The sequence below is a fragment of the Cinclus cinclus genome, chromosome 29, assembly GCF_963662255.1.
Source record: "Cinclus cinclus chromosome 29, bCinCin1.1, whole genome shotgun sequence".
Classification (NCBI taxonomy): domain Eukaryota; kingdom Metazoa; phylum Chordata; class Aves; order Passeriformes; family Cinclidae; genus Cinclus; species Cinclus cinclus.
In genome coordinates this window covers 3,265,989-3,285,546 of record NC_085074.1, presented here as the reverse complement: position 1 = coordinate 3,285,546, position 19,558 = coordinate 3,265,989, and the positions used below count along the sequence as shown (strand labels likewise).

Genomic DNA, 19,558 nt, shown 5'->3' with positions numbered 1-19,558 from the left:
AGTGGAGGAAACAAAACTGAAATGGCCAAAATATTGCAAAAAAAATGTAAATATTCAGTGGCCACAACATAGATAAAATTTTAATTCATTTTATTTCTATGCGTCACCACTTCATTCTTATTTTTCCTATACTGTGGCCATTAAATTCCTTAAAAATATTACTTAAAAAATTCCTTAAATTCCTTAAAAATAGCCACGATGGAGCCCAAAATTCAATCATTAGGAGGCCACAAATAGCAAAAAAGTTAAGTTATTAAGTGGCCATGTGTAGCAGGAAAATTAATTTAATTTCTTTGCTGCCTTCTGGCCATTTAAATGGTGACAGTATATAAAAAAAATTAATTGTTTTAATAGTTAATGTAGGGAAAATTATAAATGGCTGCATTTATAGGGGAAATAATGGTTACAATGCAGCAAATATTCCAAATTGAAATGTGGTGATATGGCAAAAATAATTTATTTAATGGCTACAATGTGGCTTGAGTAGCTGTAAAATGGGTGCAATGTAGAAAAAAAATAAATTAGTAAATAAAGGAAATAAAACATAAAATATTAAAAATATTAAAATGTAAATATTATTGTTATAAATATAAACTTTATAAATATAAGTGTAATTAAATGAAAATATAAACATGAAAATATGGAGCTAAAATAAATCTAGAATATAAAATAAAAATAAACAGTAGGAAATCGTAAAATTAAAAACATAAAAATAAAAATTTTGAAAATAAATATAGAAATAAATGCAAAAATGTAAAAAAAAATAAAAATTAAAATCAAAATTTAAAAAAATTGATATAAAAATAAAAATATACAAAAATATAAAAATAAAATGACCACAGTGCAGGAAAAAACAAAAATCTTAAATGACCAAAAAAATCACCAAAAAAAAAAAAGCAGCAATTCCATTTTTCCACAGCTCTGCCTCCAACCAAAGCCCTGAACCAATGAGGAAAAGTGGGGAAAAAAGTTTCCAAAGTCATTTGGACGCCAGGAAAAATTATCTCAATCCCAGGAAAAATTATTCTGGTCCCAGGAAAATTATCCTGACCCCAAGACAAATGATCCTGACCCCAAGAAAAATTATCCCAATCCCAGGAAAAATTATCCTGGTCCCAGGAAAAGTTATCCTGATCCCAGGAATAATTATCCCAATCTCAGGAAAAATTATCCTGACCCCAGGACAAATGATCCTGACCCCAAGAAAAATTATCTCGATCCCAGGAAAAATTATCTTGATCCCAGGAAAGATTATCGAAATCTCAGGAAAAATTATCCCGATCTCAAGACAAATGATCCTGATCCCAGGAAAAATGATCCTGATCTCAGGAAAAATTATCCAAATCTCAGGAAAAATTATCCCGATCTCAAGACAAATGATCCTGATCCCAGGAAAAATGATCCTGGTCCCAGGAAAAATTATCCTGACCTCAGGAAAAATTATCCAAATCTCAGGAAAAATTATCCTGATCTCAGGAAAAAATTATCCCAATCCCAGGACAAAGGATCCCGACCCCGACGCCGATGCCAGGAGGAGCCCGAGCGGGGTCTCACCTTCCGGGCCCAGGGGAATCGGACGCGGGGCTCGCCCCACGCGCGGCTCAGGCGCTGGCGGTAGCCGTGGCACTTGGGGATGTAGGAGCAGCTCACGTCACCCACCTCGGGGTAAATCACTTCCAATCCCCCTCTGGAAAAACGGGACAGGGAGGAAAATGAGGTGGGAGGTGAGGATTTGGGGTCGGGGTGGGGTTGGGGATGTTGGGAAGGAGCTGTGGGATGGGAATTGGGGTTGGGAATGCTGGGCAGGAGCTGGAGATGGGAATTGGGGTTGGGAATGCTGGGCAGGAGCTGGAGATGGGAATTGGGGTTGGGAATGCTGGGCAGGAGCTGGAGATGGGAATTGGGATTGGGAATGCTGGGCAGGAGCTGTGGGATGGGAATTGGGGTTGGGAATGCTGGGCAGGAGCTGTGGGATGGGAATTGAGATTGGGAACGCTGGGCAGGAGCTGGAGATGGGAATTGGGGTTGGGAATGCTGGGCAGGAGCTGTGGGATGGGAATTGGGGTTGGGAATGCTGGGCAGGAGCTGGAGATGGGAATTGGGATTGGGAATGCTGGGCAGGAGCTGTGGGATGGGAATTGGGGTTGGGAATGCTGGGCAGGAGCTGGAGATGGGAATTGGGATTGGGAATGCTGGGCAGGAGCTGTGGGATGGGAATTGGGGTTGGGAATGCTGGGCAGGAGCTGGAGATGGGAATTGGGATTGGGAATGCTGGGCAGGAGCTGTGGGATGGGAATTGGGGTTGGGAATGCTGGGCAGGAGCTGCGGGATGCAAAGGGGGGATAATGGAAGTTCAGGCTCTGCTCTCTCTCACAAGGAGCAGCAGGAATTTCAATGTTCTTCAGTAGATTTTGGGGAAGGAATTCCTGGCTGGGAGAGTGGGGAGGGGCTGGGATGGAATTCCCAGAGGCTGCCCCTGGATCCTTGGAAGTTTCCAAGGCCAGGTTGGATCAGCCTGGGATTGTGAGAGGTTCTGGGGTTGGAGCTGGATGGGTTTTAAGGCCCTTTCCCACCCAAACCATTCCAGGATTCCATGGAAAACCATCTCCTTCCTCTGAGGCTTTCCATGGAAAACTTCAGTCATCCCTGACACTGCAAAAATCACTTCCAAGGCCTCTGCACAGAGAATAACTCCACGTGCCCAGAGATACCTCCCAGATTCCCAGGAAAAAAGGAGGAAAACGGCCAAGATTGACAGCTCTGGCCAAGGGGACACTGGAATGAGATGTGCCAGGAGGTGACACAGGGAATGTCCAGGCTGGGAAGGGGACACAGGGAATGTCCAGGCTGGCCAGGAGGTGACACAGGGAATGTCCAGGCTGGGAAGGGGACACAGGGAATGTCCAGGCTGGCCAGGGGACACAGGGAATGTCCAGGCTGGGAAGGGGACACAGGGAATGTCCAGGCTGGGAAGGGGACACAAGGAATGTCCAGGCTGGCCAGGAGGTGACACAGGGAATGTCCAGGCTGGCCAGGAGGTGACACAGGGAATGTCCAGGCTGGGAAGGGGACACAGGGAATGTCCAGGCTGGCCAGGGGACACAGGGAATGTCCACCTTGGCCAGGGGACAGAGGCCACGGAGCGCTGCTCACCTGCAGAATTCCCGGTCGGTCTCGCCGAGGGTCTGGAAAATGCAGGTCCGGGTCTCCTCGCTGCCCCAGGCTCCGGGGAGGAGCAGGGTGAGTGTCACCAGCACAGCCCCCAGCAGCTTCATCCTGCCCTGGGGACAAGGGGACGGCGAGGGTCACCCCCAGTGAGGACCCAGCATTCCCAGTTCAGCTCCCAGACAGTTCCAAAGCATCCCAAGCCCATCATTTCTTAATCCCATTTATTCCAGAACGGAGCTGTTTCCTGCTGCTCCTCCCGCCCTTGCCAGGAAACCCCAAAATGACCCCACAGCTCAGAGGATCCTGTTCCACAAGGCTGGTGCTGCGTCCCCCTCCGCGTGGCGCTGGGAATGTCCCCACGTGGTGACACCACAGCGATCCCGGGGACACCAGAGTCCCCATCTCCACTCGCTGCTCTCCCAAAAACGATGGAAAATTGGGAGCAGGAGCGGTTGTGGTCTATCCAAGACCATCCCCAAGGACACCAGGACACGTCCCCTGCAGGGGAGCAGCACCTTGAACCCCTCCAGCCACCCCTTCCCGCACGGGGACAACTCCGGACATCCATTTTTAATCCACACAAAGCCTCGAGGGGGACGCGGGGTTGAGTCCCCCATCCCCCTGCCAAACCCTGCCGAGCCCCACGGGGCCACCACGGGGCCACCACGGGGCCACCACGGGGCCACCACGGGGCCACCAGGGCCAGCTCTACCGAGCCACTTACCAGGGTCCTGGGGACTGCTGAGCGGCTCCGGAGCTTTGAGGTTGCCTTGGAGATGGTTTCCTTGGAAAGAAGGGATAGAAGGACTGGGAATAAAAGTCAAAGCCCAGGGAAGGGGCAGCCGGATGCTCCAAATCTGCCAACGGATTTTTAACCCTTCAACAACCGCCCCCCAAACCGCCCCAAACGGTACCGGGGTCCCCCCCAAATTCAATCCAACCCCCGCCACCTCCGGCAGCGTCTGCTGCTGCTCGGATTAATTAGGAACGATGGGAGCCCAACTTTGATTTGCCCGTCTCCTCCATTTGGCTAATGGGCACTGGGTTGAGGCACATGAGGATGAAATAAAATAAAATTATAATAATTAAAAAATAAAAACAAAACCAGAGAGAGGCCGGTGTGAGTTGGGAATGGGGATTGCAGCAGCGAGGGGATCATTACATAATGGAGCTGCGGCTGCACGCTCGGAGAACACGAGCGAGCCCGGCGAGAGAAAAAGGCGCCGGGCTTAACTAATTAAAGACATTAATGGATTGGGAATGATCGGGAGCTTTTAGGGGGCTTAATGGCTCCCGTTCCCACGCTGCCGAGATGGGCAGAGCCCGTAATTAGAGCCGGCAAATGGGCTCCAGTGAGTCAGGCTTTTCCCAGGAATGTTGATCTGGCTGAGTCAGGAGTGGCCCGAGTGGGGTTTGCACCCTCGCCGTGTCACATGGATGTGGGGTGATGGAAATTCGGGATCCCCAAAGCTGCCGATCAGCAGAAAATGCCCAGAAATGTGGTCATGGGATGGTGAGAAAGGCAGGGATTTCCTCAGGGAAATGGGGATGTGGCTGAAAGTTTCCCAAGAGGCAGGGCAGGGAGCTGGGCACAGGGAGAGGTGGGCAAGGAGCTCCTGGTAAAGCATGGAATGGTTTGGGATGGAAGGATCTGAAATCCCACCCAGTGCCACCCCAGGGACACCTCCCCCTGTCCCAGGTTATCCCAGCCTGGCCTGGGACACTTCCAGGGATCCAGGGACAACCCCAGCTCCTCTGGGAATTCCATCCCGGCCAGGAATCCCTTCCCACCATCCCATCCAACCTTCCCCTGCTCCCATGTGAAGCCATTCCCTGTGTCCTGTCCCTCCATCCCTTGTCCCCAGTCCCTCCCCAGGGGATCCTGGAATGGTTTGGGCTGGAAGGGACCTCAAAAGTCACCCAGTGCCACCCCAGGGACACCTCCCCCTGTCCCAGGTTATCCCAGCCTGGCCTGGGACATTCCAGGGATCCAGGGGCAGCCCCAGCTCCTCTGGGAATTCCATCCCAGCCAGGAATCCCTTCCCAATATCCCACCCCAACCTCCCCTTTCCCCGTGTCCTGTCCCTCCATCCCTTGTCCCCAGTCCCTCCCCAGCTCTCCTGGAGCCCCTTCAGGCCCTGCAAGGAGCTCTGAGCTCTCCCTGGATCCTTCCCTTCCCTTCTCCAGGGGAACATTCCCAGTTCCCTCAGCCTTTCCTCCCAGCAGAGCTGTTCCATCTCCCATTCTCCACACCCACACCTCCTCCCGTGCCCCAAAATCTCCCTCCAAACCCCCATTTTCCATCTCACACAGCTCAGACAGAAATCATTCAGAATCCAGAGTGGTTCCAAGCCCTCGGAGCAGCTCTGTGATCCCTCAGGATCATCTCCAGTCCCTTTGCAGAGATTCCCAAAACACCAGAATGGGATGAACTCAGAGCAGGGATTTGTTTTAGGCTTTTTTTTTTTCAAGCCCAGCGGCTGACAAAAGCCCCTTGCAGAGCCAAAATCGGCCCCTTGCACCTGGAGACCTCTCACAGATCATCCCAAAAAGGATTTGCCAATGGAAAAGGTGCAGGGGGAAATCTCCTCAGAAAGCAAAACTCATGGAAGCAACAATTTTACAGCACGCCATGGAAGATGAACCATGGCTTCTTCCCTAAAAAAAAAAAAAAAAAAAAAAAAAAAAATTTTTTTTTTTAATTTACCATTTAACTTTTTGTTTTGGCACAAAGCTTTCATTTCCTCCACTCAGCAGACAGAGTTTAAAGGGCAGCAGGAAACTTGTCCAGCTTGTTCCAGGATAAAAAAAATCCATGGGAAATTGCTGCCTGGGCTGGACACCCTCTCCTGTGTGATGATCCCGAGGAGCAGGAAGCCACTGGAATACTTAATTTTTAAACCACCGTGTTTTTAAACCCAGACCAGGATGACTCCAGAGCCACTGGATTTACTGTCCTTGCCACATTCCTGGAAAACCGACTCCAGGGAGGAGAGATTTCCATCGGCATCCTCCTCCTCCTGCCTGTGCCTGGAGCTCTCTCAGAAAAGCAGGAAAAAAAAAAAAAAGAAAAAAAAAAAAAGAAAAAAATAAAAGCAAGGAAAAAAAAAGCGGAGTAAAAAGCAGGGGGAAAACCAGGCTGGGGAAAAAATGTGGGGGGAAAAAAGCAGGAAAACAAAGTGGGGGAGAATAAAAGTGGAGGGAAAAAAAGTGGGGGGAAAAAGCGGGGGAAAAAAAGGGGGGGAAAAAGGGGGGGGGGTAACGAGGGAAAAAAGGGGGGGAAAGCAGGGGAAAAAAAGCAGGGAAAAAAGCAGGAAAATCCTGGGAAAAAAGCAGGGGGGAGAAAAGAAAAAAGGAGGAAAAAAGGAGGAAAAAGGAGGAAAAAGGAGGAAAAAAGGAGGGGAAAAAAGGAGGAAAAAATGAGGAAAAAAGGAGAGAAAAATGAGGGAAAAAGGAGGAATAAAATAGGGAAAAAAGGAGGAAAAAAGGAGGGAAAAGGAGGAATAAAATAGGCAAAAAAGGAGGAAAAAATAGGAAAAAAGCAGAAAAAAGGAGGAAAACTGGAGGAAAAATAGGAAAAAAAGGAGGAAAAAAGGAGGAAAAAGGAGGGGGGAAAGGAGGGAAAAAAGGAGGAATAAAATAGGGAAAAAAGGAGGAAAAAATAGGGGAAAAGGAGGAAAAAGGAGTAAAAATTGAGCAAAAAAGGAGCAAAAAATGAGGAAAAAAATAGGGGAAAAGGAGGAAAAAATAGGGGAAAAGGAGGAAAAAAGGAGGAAAAAAGGAGGGGAAAAAAGAGGAAAAAAGGAAGAAAAATAGGGGGAAAAAATAGGGAAAAAAAGGAGGAAAAAGAAGGAAAAAAATAGAGAAAAAAAGGAGGAAAAAAAGCAGACAAAAGCGCAGGAGGGGCCGCAGGCAGCAGTTGTCCCTCTGGAGAAGGATCCTGGCACTCGCGGTGCCAGTCCCGGTCCGGGCTCCTGTCCCGGCCATCCCAGGATGTTCCCAGGTTCCCTGTCCTGACTCAGCCCTGCAGGAATCTCGTTTTTCCAGCCGGGAAGCCTCACACCGTGCTGGGTATGAGGTTCAGAGCTGAGAGAAATCCAGGAATTCCCCCCTGGAATGGGATAAGAAACAAAGAGATGCCGCCCTGAGCTTCCAAAATTTTTTTTTTTTTTTTTAATATTATTGAAAACCTGTTTAAAACCCCTCAGCTCTCCCAGCTTCCATGGGGGATATTTCCCAATATTCTAGAAACAAAGCTTTCAAAGTAGCCAGCATAAGATTGATTTAATTAATCAAAGGAGAGATTCGATGGAATAAAATCACCGCGGTGCCAACAGCAATTCATTTGGGAGCAGATATTTAAATAGAGATACAAAAATAAATATATTTTGCATTCGTGTCCCAAGCAAACAGCTCCAAAAAGCTGCTAAAAAGCCTCTCAGATCTGGCAAAAGCCGGAGGTAGGTGAGGAAATTATTTTATTGTTAATATCAGGGATTAAAAAGCTCTTAATAAAAGGCAACCACTGGAAGGCAGGGAAGGGAGACAAATCTGGGGCCTGTTTTAACAGCAACAAAGAACCTGTAAAAGCCAAATCGCCCGAGCTGGGAGCCAAGTTCCAGCAGGGCCGAGCCATGGGGCCACAAACGGGGCTTCGGGAGGGAAAGGAAGAGACGGAGGAGGCAAAAAATCCCCAGCACATCGCACCTGGGCACTGCCGAGGGGCCAAAATGTTCTCCAGGGCAGCTTTAGGATCCAGCTCAGGCAAAAAATAGAAAAATTTCCAGGCTCCCCATGAGCATCAGCTGAGAGTGAGGAGCTCTCAGAGCTCCCCCACATGTGCAAAGCCTCCAGATTTGTTTATTTAATGCGGAACTGTCGCTTCCCGAGCTGAGTTTGCCTCTAAAAGTTCATTTAAATCTTGTTTTCGCTTCCCAAGGAAAGCATTGTTTGGAACTTCCTCCCCGGAGCCTTCCTGTTGATGTGAAATCGAGATAAACCAGCGCCCACCTCGGGGTTTTGTTCAGCTCCCTGCTCCAATAAAAAATAATAAATAAATAAATAAATAAATAAATAAAAGGCCATTTTTGCCATTTCCTTGGAATTTTCAGCTTGTTCCCATCCCATTTCATTGTGCTTGTCCCCAGCTAGGAATGGGACACAGGGAGCTGGTCCCAGTCCTGTGACACAGGAAGCCGTGAAGGGTGTTTTTTTTTGTTGTTTTTTTTCCCTCCCAGTTTCAAGCTGAAAAAAAAATTTAAGTGGCCACTGAAGCCGTTAAAAACTCAAATCTTCCTCACCAGCGAGCCAAAGCTCTGGAAAACAAGGATTCATTCTGCTTTTCACGAGCAAAAGTTTTTTTTCTGAGCAATAAAAATGCTCCTTGGGCTACCAACGAGACCCGCAAACATCAGCCCAGCCCTTCCTTCAATAATCCAGCATTTTCCTGTGATTCGGGAAGAAATCCGAATATTTCCAAGTGACGCCTCCATGAGCCTCAGTTTCCCCCAGAGTCCAACGAGACCAAAGCACCTGAGCAGCTCCAAAAAAAAAAAAAAAAAAAAAAAAAAAAAAAAAAAAAAAAAAACACCTGTAGGCTGAAAAATCACTAAAATAATAAAATAATGTATTTACACTGCTGATACGGAGCACTTGGCAGAGCCTCGATGGCTCTGGGGGATGGGTGGGGGAGGGAATTCCCTGAATTTGGGCCTTGCGGGAAGCCAAATTTTCCAACCTTTTAATTCCTCAGCAATCAGAAAAGGAAACAAAACCCTCATCCTCTCTCGCCTGGCCCTGCCTCTTATCTCCCTTCCCTATGGGTTGTCCTCACATTTCCCTCCTTCCCTGCTCCAACCCAACCACCCCAAGGTCGCCTTCACCTTGTCCCAGCCAAGCCCCCGGGCAAGAGCTTTGGGAATCAAACCCCCCCCCCCCCACCCTCACCCAGGCTCGGCTCAGGGCTCGCCATAAATTTACATCTGAACCGATTTGAGAGCTTGGCTCTGCTCCTTGGGGAATTTTTAAGTGGATTTCAGGGATGTTGTTGGGATTTATTGGGATCGGGAGCTCCCCTGGGTCCGTCTAGAATCGCGTTGGGGTCAGGGGTTAAAGAGCCCACATTATAAAAAGCAGGAGTTTAAAGGCTGAGCCTGGATTTTTGGGTTTCTTCGGTATTAATAAGATGCTGGAGCAAAATCTGGAGCGAGGGGGTTGAATTTACCTCCCCAAACCCCTCCTGCGAGCCACGGGCTGGAACAGCAGAGCTTGGAACACCGAATGCAGATCCCCGGAGCAGCCTGAGATTAACAGGGAAGGATTTCTGGCTTTTCCCTTGATACCTGCCAAAGCTCCAGCGCTGAACTCTCACCCCCTCCTGGCCCATTTTCCTGGCCGGCAGCTGTGCCCGGTGGAGCTGGATTCAACCGTGTCATCAGCAGCCATGGGAAGGTCACGAGTGACCGCAGGGGACAGGTCAGAGCCCCGAAAAGGGGGAGTTGGACCCACGGTGTCCTCTGAGCAGGGATCTCTGCGGGATCAGGGAAGGGATCCGCGATGCTTTTTGCCTTTGGAGTTGGCGGCAGCACAGATCCCAACGGGAGGAGCTGCCAGCAGAACACGAACCCAGCGGCAGAGCAGCCCCGGGGGCTGCTGCGACCCCCAAAACCTGCCCTGGCACCACCCCCGCTGCCTCTGACTCGGGAGAAGAGGAATATCCCATATTTCCCTGGAATATTTCACAGGGTAAAGCAGGCAGCTGAGCGAGCCCCCTCCCGAGTCCGGCAGCGGCCCCCAGAGCTGTCCCCTTCCAGCCCCTTCCCATCCCAAACCTCAGCTCCAGCAGGAATTATCCCAACCCCATCCCCTCCAGCACCGAGCCCAGCGCCCAGCTGGGATCACCGGATTTGGGGATGCTGCCACCCCGGCCCCGCACCCCATCCCAGTGCCGGGGCCGCTGCCCCATCCCTGAACTCCTGAGGGGCGTTCGGGGGCAGCTGCAGCCGGGGGAGGTGACCTTGGGGACCGGCGGGATGCGCAGCCCTGCCCGGGCACACCTGGCACAGCCCCCCCCGTGCCAGGGCAGGTACCTTGTGACTGCTCCTGCCGGAGCTGCGGCGCTTTCTGGGGAAGGGTTTCTATTTTGGGCAGAATGTTTTCACTTGGCCTATATTAAGCACATTGGTTTCGCAGTCACAAGGCAGCGCAGAGCGGTGCGGGAGCAGCAGCAGCGGCTCCCCGGTGCCAGCGGTGCTGGCACGGCACGGCACGGCACGGCACGGCACGGCCCAGCCCGCTCCTCTCCTCTCCTCTCCTCTCCTCTCCTCTCCTCTCCTCTCCTCTCCTCTCCTCTCCTCTCCTCTCCTCTCCTCTCCTCTCCTCTCCTCTCCTCTCCTCTCCTCTCCTCTCCTCTCCTCTCCTCTCCTCTCCTCTCCAGGTGCTGCCCGATCCAATCCCGTTCCCATCCCTGCATCCCCGCACCGCTGGAGCCCCTCAGTAAAATTCCTGGCTCGAATTCCCGCATTAAGCGCTCCCCACTCCCGGCTCTTGGTGACGGGAAAAGCCACCAGGAATTGCCGCAAGACCGACACGCGACAGCAGCGTGGAGGGGAAGAATTGAGAAACCCTCAGGTGTGACCTCTGCCAACCTCGCTGCGCTACCCAGGGATGCTGTGTGGGAGCAGGGATCGGGTGATGGAAGCATTTCCATCTTATCCCTCTTTGCCTCCCACTCTCCTGGGCACTGAGGCCTCGGAAAGGAGATGAATTTCTGCCCCGTGCCTCGTGGACGCTCTAATTGTAATTACAGCCCTTCAGGGATGACAGCAAAAAATAAACAAACACCTCTTCCAGGTCTCACGGCCCGGCTCGATGAGGCTCGTGGGAAAGCCCTGGGGCAGAGGGATAATGAGGAGCAAGGAGCATCCTCTGCTCTGACTCAGCTCGGGCACTGCCCGGTCCCACGAGCCGCCCCGGTGAACTGGGATGGACTGGGAAGGTTCCAGTGCCCAGCCGGGCACCGGGACCCGCGTGGAATCCTGGCCGGCTGGGCAGGGATGGGCTATAAATAGCAGCGTTTCAGATTCAGCCTGCATGAGGCTCTTCCCTTCAGTCCCTGGTTTATTTTCTCCCTCTTCCCAAGGTTCTCCGCAGCCTGGGATGAAGGGGAGCCCAGACTGGACCTTTCCCTAAATCCTGTAGGAAAAAACTGGAGCTGGAACAGTTAAATTGGTTCAAATCCCCGATGTTGATGCACTTAGACCAGATTAACCTTTGCATCAACAGGCACCCAAATCACACTGAACTGGCTTAACCCTTCCCTAAATGGGTTTAACTGGTTTGCAGCAAGGGCTGGTGGAGCTTTAACGAGCTCATATGAGTCCCAGCGGTGGTGCTTTCCCGGGAAGCCCCGAACCCCCTCAAGGTCCCCCAAAAACACTTTTGGGGCTGGAATGAGGTGAGGTCAGTTCTTACGTTTGGGGGGAACCCTTCAGCATAAGCATCTTTCCCAGAATATTTCCCAGCTTCTCCCCTGCCCAGGTATTTTTTTCGCAGCCCCTTGGCACCCTGGCTCTGAAGGGGACCCCAAAATCTCCCCTATTTACAGTTTCTCACACAAGCAGAGCCACAGAACCGCCGCCTTTGCATCTTAAAAACAAAACAAAACAAAAAACCCAGCTGCAAAGCGCCAGAAAACAGCCTGGGGTCCCCAACCCCCCTTTTCCACCTACCCCTCTTTCCTGCTCCAGTATCCCCAGTCCCAGGGCAGCTCAGGGTCTGTGCCCAGCCGGCTCCGGGCAGGGCTGAGATCCCCCCAGGGTGATCATTTGGGAGAATTTGGGCGAGATTAGGGCCATTTACAGATGCTCCAAGACGCAGCTGCAAACCCGCCCTTTGCTCCGGGCGGGGAACGTTTCCCTCGGTTTATGAGCCAGCAAAACAGAACTTTTTTAGCACTACCAACCAAATTAGGCGGAAAAATTCCCCCCGAGCTCCGTCCCTAGCCCAGGCCGGAGCAAAGGGAACATCCCGGAGGTGCGAGAGCCCCGCTGGGTGCCCGGCACCTCGGGGCGCAGGTGAGGCAAGCGCTGTGTGTGTGCCGAGCTGCACGTTCCTGCTCTTATCAAATCCATCGGGATCGGCTCCAGCGGAATCCGCTGCCAGCGCTGCTCCAAGGGGAACAGCCCCCTTGGGCTCCTCCTGCCCCATTATCCCATTTTTCCTGCTTTCCCACAGAGTCACCGCTCCACGCCACTGAGTCACGCTCGTGGCTCGTGGCTCCTTTCCGTGGCCCGTGGCCATTTCCCCGGTGCCTCGGTTCCCATTGACTCACACATCCAGAGCTCACCTTCTCTTTTCCAATTCCCATTGCGGGCATTTCTGGTCACTCGGACTCGCCTGGGATAATCCCTTCCTTCCCTGTATCCCTGAGGAGCATCCCAGTGCAGGACCCTCAGGCTGGGCAGCTCCCAAAATCACCTTCCAACCTGTGCAGGAGTGCTTTTCCCAGACCTCAAGGCCGCAGGGAGTTTCCTTTTCCAAAGGATTCTCCCCGTTTTTCACCCTGAATGGCATCTTCTGCTGCGTTTGTTTTTCGGTTTTTTCTTTTCTTTTGTTTTGTTTTCCCCACGGATCATGGGAAAATAAAAGATTCACAGAATTTAGATGCCATCAGTGTCTCAAACATATTCCTTCACACCTCCCATCCATACTTTCTTCCATCGTGGAACCATCCCATGGTTCTCCAGCTGCAGTAGAGGCAACATTTGATCTGAAAGACTTGGGAAGCGTAGGGAAATGGGATTTTTTTTTTTTTTTTTTTTTGGTCTGGGGAGCAGGGAGACGCGGGCCCCGGTGCGTGCGGCGCGCCCAGAGCCGGCCTGAACGGCTCCGAGTGGAAAATTCCTGCCCGTTGAGCCGGGATTGTGGTCCAACAGGTTTTTTAGTCCCAGCCCCTTGAGTTGTGTCAGTGCAAAAACTCATCCCTAGGGCATTTGTTTGGATCACATGGGCGAGCGTATAAAAATGGGTCCTGCCTGTCCAGGCCAGTTTGCACCTGGAAAAGGAAGGCGGCTGCGGGAGGGCAGAGCCGCGGGACAGAGCGGGGCAGCTGCGCTCAGGTAATCACACCCGGAGCAAAATATCCCGCATTTCTCCCGGGAATGGGGCGTGCAGGGCGTCGGGGTTTATCCGCCAGGAATCTCTGGGGGAATGCAAAGGCTCTGAGGGTTGGGAAATGGGGGAATTGTGCGGGAGAAGGGCTGGATCGTGTCCCAGGAAAGGCTCCAAGCGTTCCCGAGGCTTTTCCCAAAGGCGATGCAGCCCCTCCGGAGCGGGGGGCATCCCCAGCTCCTCGTTCCATCACGACCCCTTGGAGCTGTCGGGAATTGGGGTGTGCGACCTGTGCGGTGCCTCGGTGGCCCTCAGGGCAGAGAGGAAGCTGCTGGGGCAGAGCCACGTGTGAGGAGACACCGAGATGCGCGGCCGTGGACTTTTCCAGAGTGGGAAAACGGGAAGAAGCGCGGGGGAAGCCGGCGGCTCTCCCCGGGCGCTGTCCCAGCCAGGGCCGGCGGTGGCTCCCGGCAGGTCCATCAGCCCCGGCCACGACCGAGCTGGTGTCACCTCCCTTCCCGAGCGCCCTGCGAGGCAGCGCTGCCGCCGCTTCCTTCGCCCTTGGGGTAGGAAATGATTTTGGGGACCCGGGAGCTGTTGCACAAGTCAGGGAAGAGGCGCGGCCGCTGCCCCGCGGGCCAGGGAGAGGGAGCAGGGTGAGGGAACAGGGAGATCTTCGTGCCCCGGGGTGCTGCCTGCTCCCGGAGCTCTTCTCCTGATTCCCTCCCTCCCTCTTTCTCCCCGCTGGGATCTCCAGAAGTTTTCTCCCTGCTCAACGCTGCTGCTTCTCCTTCTCTGTTCTCCATCCCTACTTGGAGACAGTTGCTTGGAGACAGACTCCCGGTTTTTCGATGTTTTAATCATTTTTTTCTTTTTTCTTTTTGCAATGGGGGAGCAGTGGGGGCAAAGGGAGAGGATGGCACGATGGGTGCCACCACACTGGTTGGGAGCAGAGCGGGGAGGAGAGTCCAGGAAAGATCTGACACCGGAGAAAAAGGTCTAAACCGAGAAAAAACAGCATTTTTTCCCTCATTAGAAAATATCCAAGCCCCCACCAAGCTCCCCCTCAACTCTCCGTGCTCAGGAACAAGTCCCAGGAGGGTCCCACTTTCTCCTTTCTGGTCCCAGGCCCCCACCCAGGTGCGGCTTGAGAGTGAATTCCTTGGCTGGGGGTGGCTTGGAGGGTTATTTTCCTTTTCTGACGAAGAGCCCAGGCTGGTTTGCAACACTATCCGCCTATTTTCTGCACTGCTCTCCGTAGCAAAAGAAACCAGGAGAAAAGGGGAAACAGAGAAGCCGCAGGATGCACCGTTATAAGAGGAACTTTCCCCAAAATAGAAGCTTTTCACAGCTTTTTCACGAGGCGTCAGCAGCTCTTAATGCTGTATGAAACTGTGAATCCTGCCTGGAGCAGCCGGCGGGAGCCTGTCAGTGCTGCAGGCTGCAGCTGCAGCCTCTCCCAGGGTGTGGGGCCGGCTGTGCCCCCCAAAACCTGTCTGGGGTGTCGGGAACGAGCAGCTGGAAGCAGAGCTTGGGCTGTGGTTCCATCCCAGCAGCGTTTCCTGCACCCCTCGGGGTGGTAAATCCAATATATCCCAGCTGGAGGGTGCAGAAATCCTGCACGGATGGATCAAGACCTTGAATTTCGCCCTGACCTGGTTTTTTATTTTTTTTTAGGGAAAAGATCCGTCTGGAGAGCCCCAAATGTTCATTAGCTCAGCGCTGGGGAGAAGGGATGCTGGGCTTGTGTAAGGAGTTGCGTTTTACAGGAGTACGCGGCTCCTTCTGGGTTTAAATATTTATCAGCTGAGTGATGAATCCCTGGAGCTGCGCAGCCAGTATCGATGGCAGGGTGAGCTGTCACCCAGGCGGTGTCAGGTGGCTGATTCCAGGGCTGGGAGATGGGATCCAGCTTGGGCAGAGAATTCCTGCGTGCAGGGAATTTCCAGAGCCCCCCAAACTCCTGGCTCGCAGACAGCCCCTGCTGCTTTGGCAGGGCATGGGATGGAAGGTGCAAAAATGTTGGGATTTTTTTTGCTTGTTTTAGACCTTTCCTTCTGGTATCAGCTGTTTCCAGGTCTCTGTTCCCCACCAGTGCGGTGGCACATCCCAATGTGTCCTTTTGTCCCCACTGTTCCCCCATCAGGGTTGGGTTTTGCCATTTTTATGAAGTTCTGGTTGAAGATTTCTCCTGGCTCCAGTTGGATGCTGAGCCTGTAAATACCTTTTTTTTTTTTTTTTTTTTTTTTGGAGCTGCTCCCTCCCTCCCTGGTTACTGGTGGGGCTGGAGGGCTCATTGGGTGCTTGGAGCAGCTGTCCTGAGCAAGGAGGGCCCTTTGTAGCCTCCTCCAGGAAGCAGAACTGCAGGATTTGGGATTTTCAGAGAAGCAAAGCAAAGAGGTGACCATTGCTGCTCTTCCTGGTAAATCCATGGATGGATGCAGCACCACGGAGGGTGCCTGGAACCCACTCCCTGCCAGCAGCCAGGACTCTACTGGCTTTGCCAGGAGCAGATCCCAGGCTGGACTCTGCTCCTGACGTGTGCAGGATCCAGTGACGGGGGAGGAGGGACAGCCCCATGCCCTGCCTCGCTCCAGAACCTTGGGCAAAGCCACCATGGCAGGAGACTTGGTGGCCTGGTGGCCACCCCAGGAGCCCCAGGGGGCTCAGATCCACAAGGAAGGCTCTTAGCCCAAGGGTGAGGGGCTTGGACAGGGGCTGGGAGCTGGGAGAGCCTGGCTGGGACGCAGGGGAGGTTGTCACTGTGGAACCTTCAGAGCAGGGGACAGGTCTGTGTGTGTTCCATGGACTGATTTGTAGGGTGGCATGAGGAAGGCAGGGCTGGCAGCGAGACATGGGGACAATGAGGGGACAAGGGACAGCTCTGTCCCCACGCCAGGACTCTGCTTGGCCCGCCCAGGACTCGTCTACCCAAAACCTTTCTGTCTCTGGTCGGGAGGTGACGCTGAGAAGGGAGGGGGTGACTTTAGGAGGTGAGTCCGTGTTTGGGGTGATCTCACAGACCCCTGTGCCCTCTCCTTGCAGAGCTTGCCACGAGAAAGCGATGGAAAGCCCAGGGAAGGGCAGCCCTGGCGGGAAGATGACAGCCATGGCTCACAGCCTGTAAGTACCTCCTGCTGCCTCCTCCTGGCACTTCTCCGGCCGCTTTCTCCAGGGACTTTGCTCTTTGCTCCCATCCCACACCACAGCAGCTCCTCCGTTCCCCATGGATGAGGTGGAAAACACCCAGCAGAGCAAGGCAAAGTCAGGGTCCTGACTCTGGGGGTTTTGGGAGCGCGTGGTCCGGGGCTGCCAAGGGTTTTTGGGGAATCTCCCCATCCCAAATCTGCTTTTTCCATCGAGGGATGCATTGCTTTGGTCTGTGCCAGCCTTTCAGCCACTTGCAAGGTGGATGATGCAGGATTTGGGGGACAGGGTGAGGGCAGAGCCAGGAAAGCAGCAGTGGTTGCAGAGCATCCAAGGAGCTTAAGGAAAATCGGTTTGGATTTGGATCGCTGCGTCGTGTCCCCAGCGAGGCTGGGCACGGTCCTGGCAGCACCTGGGAGGGGTGGAAACGCCCCTGGCTTTAAACTGGGGAGTCATAAATTTTACTGGGGCTGGAGCAATGTCCGGTCATATCTCGGATATCCCAAGGTCTTCTTCATTCCTGGCCTGGGAGTGGGAGATGGAGGGAGGAGGATGCTGTGGGGTGAAAAGGGGGCTTGGTGTGGCCCCCCAGAGCTCAGCCTTGGATGTGGAGCTCTTTGCCTGGGAATCAGGGTGATCATGGAGCCAGACAGATGGAATTCCTTGGGGGCAGGTTCCAGAGGCTTAAATTGGAGAGATGGGAGCAAAAGGGCTTTTAATGACAGCCCTGCCAGAGATGGAGGTGCTGAGGGAGGGGGATGTCATTGGGTGGCTGTGCCATTCCATGGGTACCTGTGCCATTCCAGGCTGTGCCATTTCAGGCTGTGCCATTCTAGGCTGCGCCATTCCAGGCTGTGCCATTCCATAGGTGGCTGTGCCATTCCAGGCCGTGCTAAGCCGTGCCACAGCGTGGGCTCTCTGGGGAGCAGTCAGCTGAGACCTGTGTTCCTCCTCCCACGGAGGACAGGGGCTGTGAGCAGCACCCACGCTCTCCGCAGCTGCTCCCGACCCCTTTCCCCTGCCCCGTGCCCATCCCGGTGCCTCCATCCGCCGGCTCTCTCCTCCTGGAAAACCTTTTCTCCTGGGAAGGAGGCCCGTGCGAGCTCCGCAGCCGGAGGTTTCTCCTGCCAGTGACAATCGTGCTTTTGTTTTGCCTGGCTGCGAGAGGGGCAGGCGGGAATTTGGCTGCCCAGAAAGCTGCCGGGAACCCTTTCTGCCACAATTAAGCACCTGCTACAAGAGAGCAAATAAGCCAAATCATGCGGCTGGCAAACAAGCTTTACGTGTTCCTTCCCCGTGACCCACTCCAAGAAGCAGAAAGCTCCAGGCTCTGCTGCTCGGCTGCTCGGAGCTCCCGGGCCAGGGATTCACCAGCTCCGCCACCGGCTCCCGGTCCCGGCGTGGGCACCGAGGCAGCGCCGGGAGCTGCCTCTCGCCGCCTCAAAAGGGCTTTTCCCTCCCCATATTAGCGGCTCCATCTCTTTCTGCTATGGAGAGACAAATCCCCGTGCTGCGAGTTCGGTGAGGCGGGGGGAGACGGCCGGGCTGGGGGAGGGGAGGGGAGGGGGGGCTGTGCCGGGGCGAGGAGAGCGCTGCGTTTCTCGCCGTTCGCTGCGGTTTTGCATCAGCGTGAGCTTGAGCACGGCCCGATCCGAGAGGGAAGGGATCAGGCCGTGCAAAGGGGCCGAGCTTAGCGCGGCTCAGCGGCGGGGATGGGGAGGGAATGCCTGGGGAAGGGATGGCGAGCATCACATGACGCGGATATTCGGGGTCAGAGCAGCGAGGCCAGCGGTGCCTTCCAGGCAGCCGCGCTGCAAAGATGACTCGGAGGTTTTTTTGTTGGTTTTTTTGGGGGTTTTTTTTCGTGTCCTGAGGGTTCAGATTTTGGGGAAGCTGCCCTAAGGGTGAGGAGGGGGCTGCAACAGCCCTGTGGAAAGGCAGGACCGCAGCGTGTGACCTGAGGGCACGGAGGGATGGAGCAGATTTGTTTCCCCTGCCGTGAGAAGCCCTGCGAGGGTTTGGGGGTGTTCTGGGGGGGGGGGGGGGTGGTGTGGGGCTTGTGAGAGCCCACACACTGCCCAGCGTGGAGCTGGAACCTCCCTGAAATTTGGGGAGAGGGAAAGGAGCTCAGGGGGATGCAGGAGAGGGTGCACCCCTTCCCCAGATCAGGACTGGGGGACACGGGGGCGGGGGATCGGATGCAGAGAAAGGATGGAGGTGAGATTTAGGGAGGGGATGGGGGTGGAATCCCCTCCTATGGATGTCACAGAGGATAGAGGGCAGGGTGGGGGTCTCATGCAGAGGGGGGGGGTAGGGATCCATGGAGTGGGGGTTTGGGGGGCAGGATGGAGTTCCCAAGGCAGAATTTGGGGCACAACCAGAGCGCCCTGAGAGGGAGGTTTAGGGACAGGATGGGGTCACATGGAAGGCAGGATTAAGGGGGAGGAGGTACAGCAGAATCCCCTGCAAGGGAGAATTAGGGACACGATGGGGGTCCGAAGGCAGAACTGTGGGGGCATGACGGACCCCCCCTGCAGGGAGGGTTAGAGGACATTATGGGCGGGGGGGGGTGGGGCGGGTCTCAAGGAGGATTTAGGGGGACACGACAAAACCCCCTGCGAGGGACGTTTAGGAGCAGGACGGGGATCCCACGGCAGCACTGGGGGCCACAACGGAGCCTCCTGCGAGGGACACACTGAGGGTCCCCATCGGCGGCAGGATGAGCCCGTACCCCCCCAAGGAGCCCCCCCCGTGTCTCTGTCACCCAATGCGCGACAGCGGGGGGGAGGGGGGGGGATGGGGGCGGTGCTCTACCGGGTCCGCTTGTTTTTTGTGAATGGAAGGCGGAGCGGCCGCGACTGCAGCGCGCAGGGCAGCGCGCACCGCAGGGCCGCGATCCGCGCAGGGAGGATCCGCGCAGCGCAGCGGGCCGCGGATGCGGAGATCGGGGCGGCCGAGGAGCCGCCATGGGCCCCCTCGGCCCCGGCCCTGAGCCGCCCTGCCGTGCCCAGCCCAGCCGCGCAAGCTGCGCCGTGGCCATGTCCGGAGGGGCGAGCCCGGCCCCGGCCCCTGGGAGCCGCCGCTTCGTCTGTGTTGGTGTAAGTACCGGGGGACCCCCCCTCCCCCCAAATCT

The 19,558-nt window shown here is 54.2% G+C and overlaps 1 protein-coding gene across 1 annotated transcript in view; it reads right to left on the bottom strand.

The window, feature by feature from the left end:
* PEBP4 (phosphatidylethanolamine binding protein 4) overlaps positions 1 to 3,275 on the bottom strand; it is a 72,389-nt gene extending 69,114 nt beyond the window's left edge. Inside the window, exons 1-2 of the mRNA XM_062510671.1 lie at positions 3,154 to 3,275; positions 1,555 to 1,687 (exon numbers count right to left, since the gene is read on the bottom strand). Of these exons, the coding sequence (XP_062366655.1) occupies positions 1,555 to 1,687; positions 3,154 to 3,275 (255 nt within the window). The remainder of the gene's footprint in view (positions 1 to 1,554; positions 1,688 to 3,153) is intronic.
* Positions 3,276 to 19,558: the final 16,283 nt, after the last annotated feature.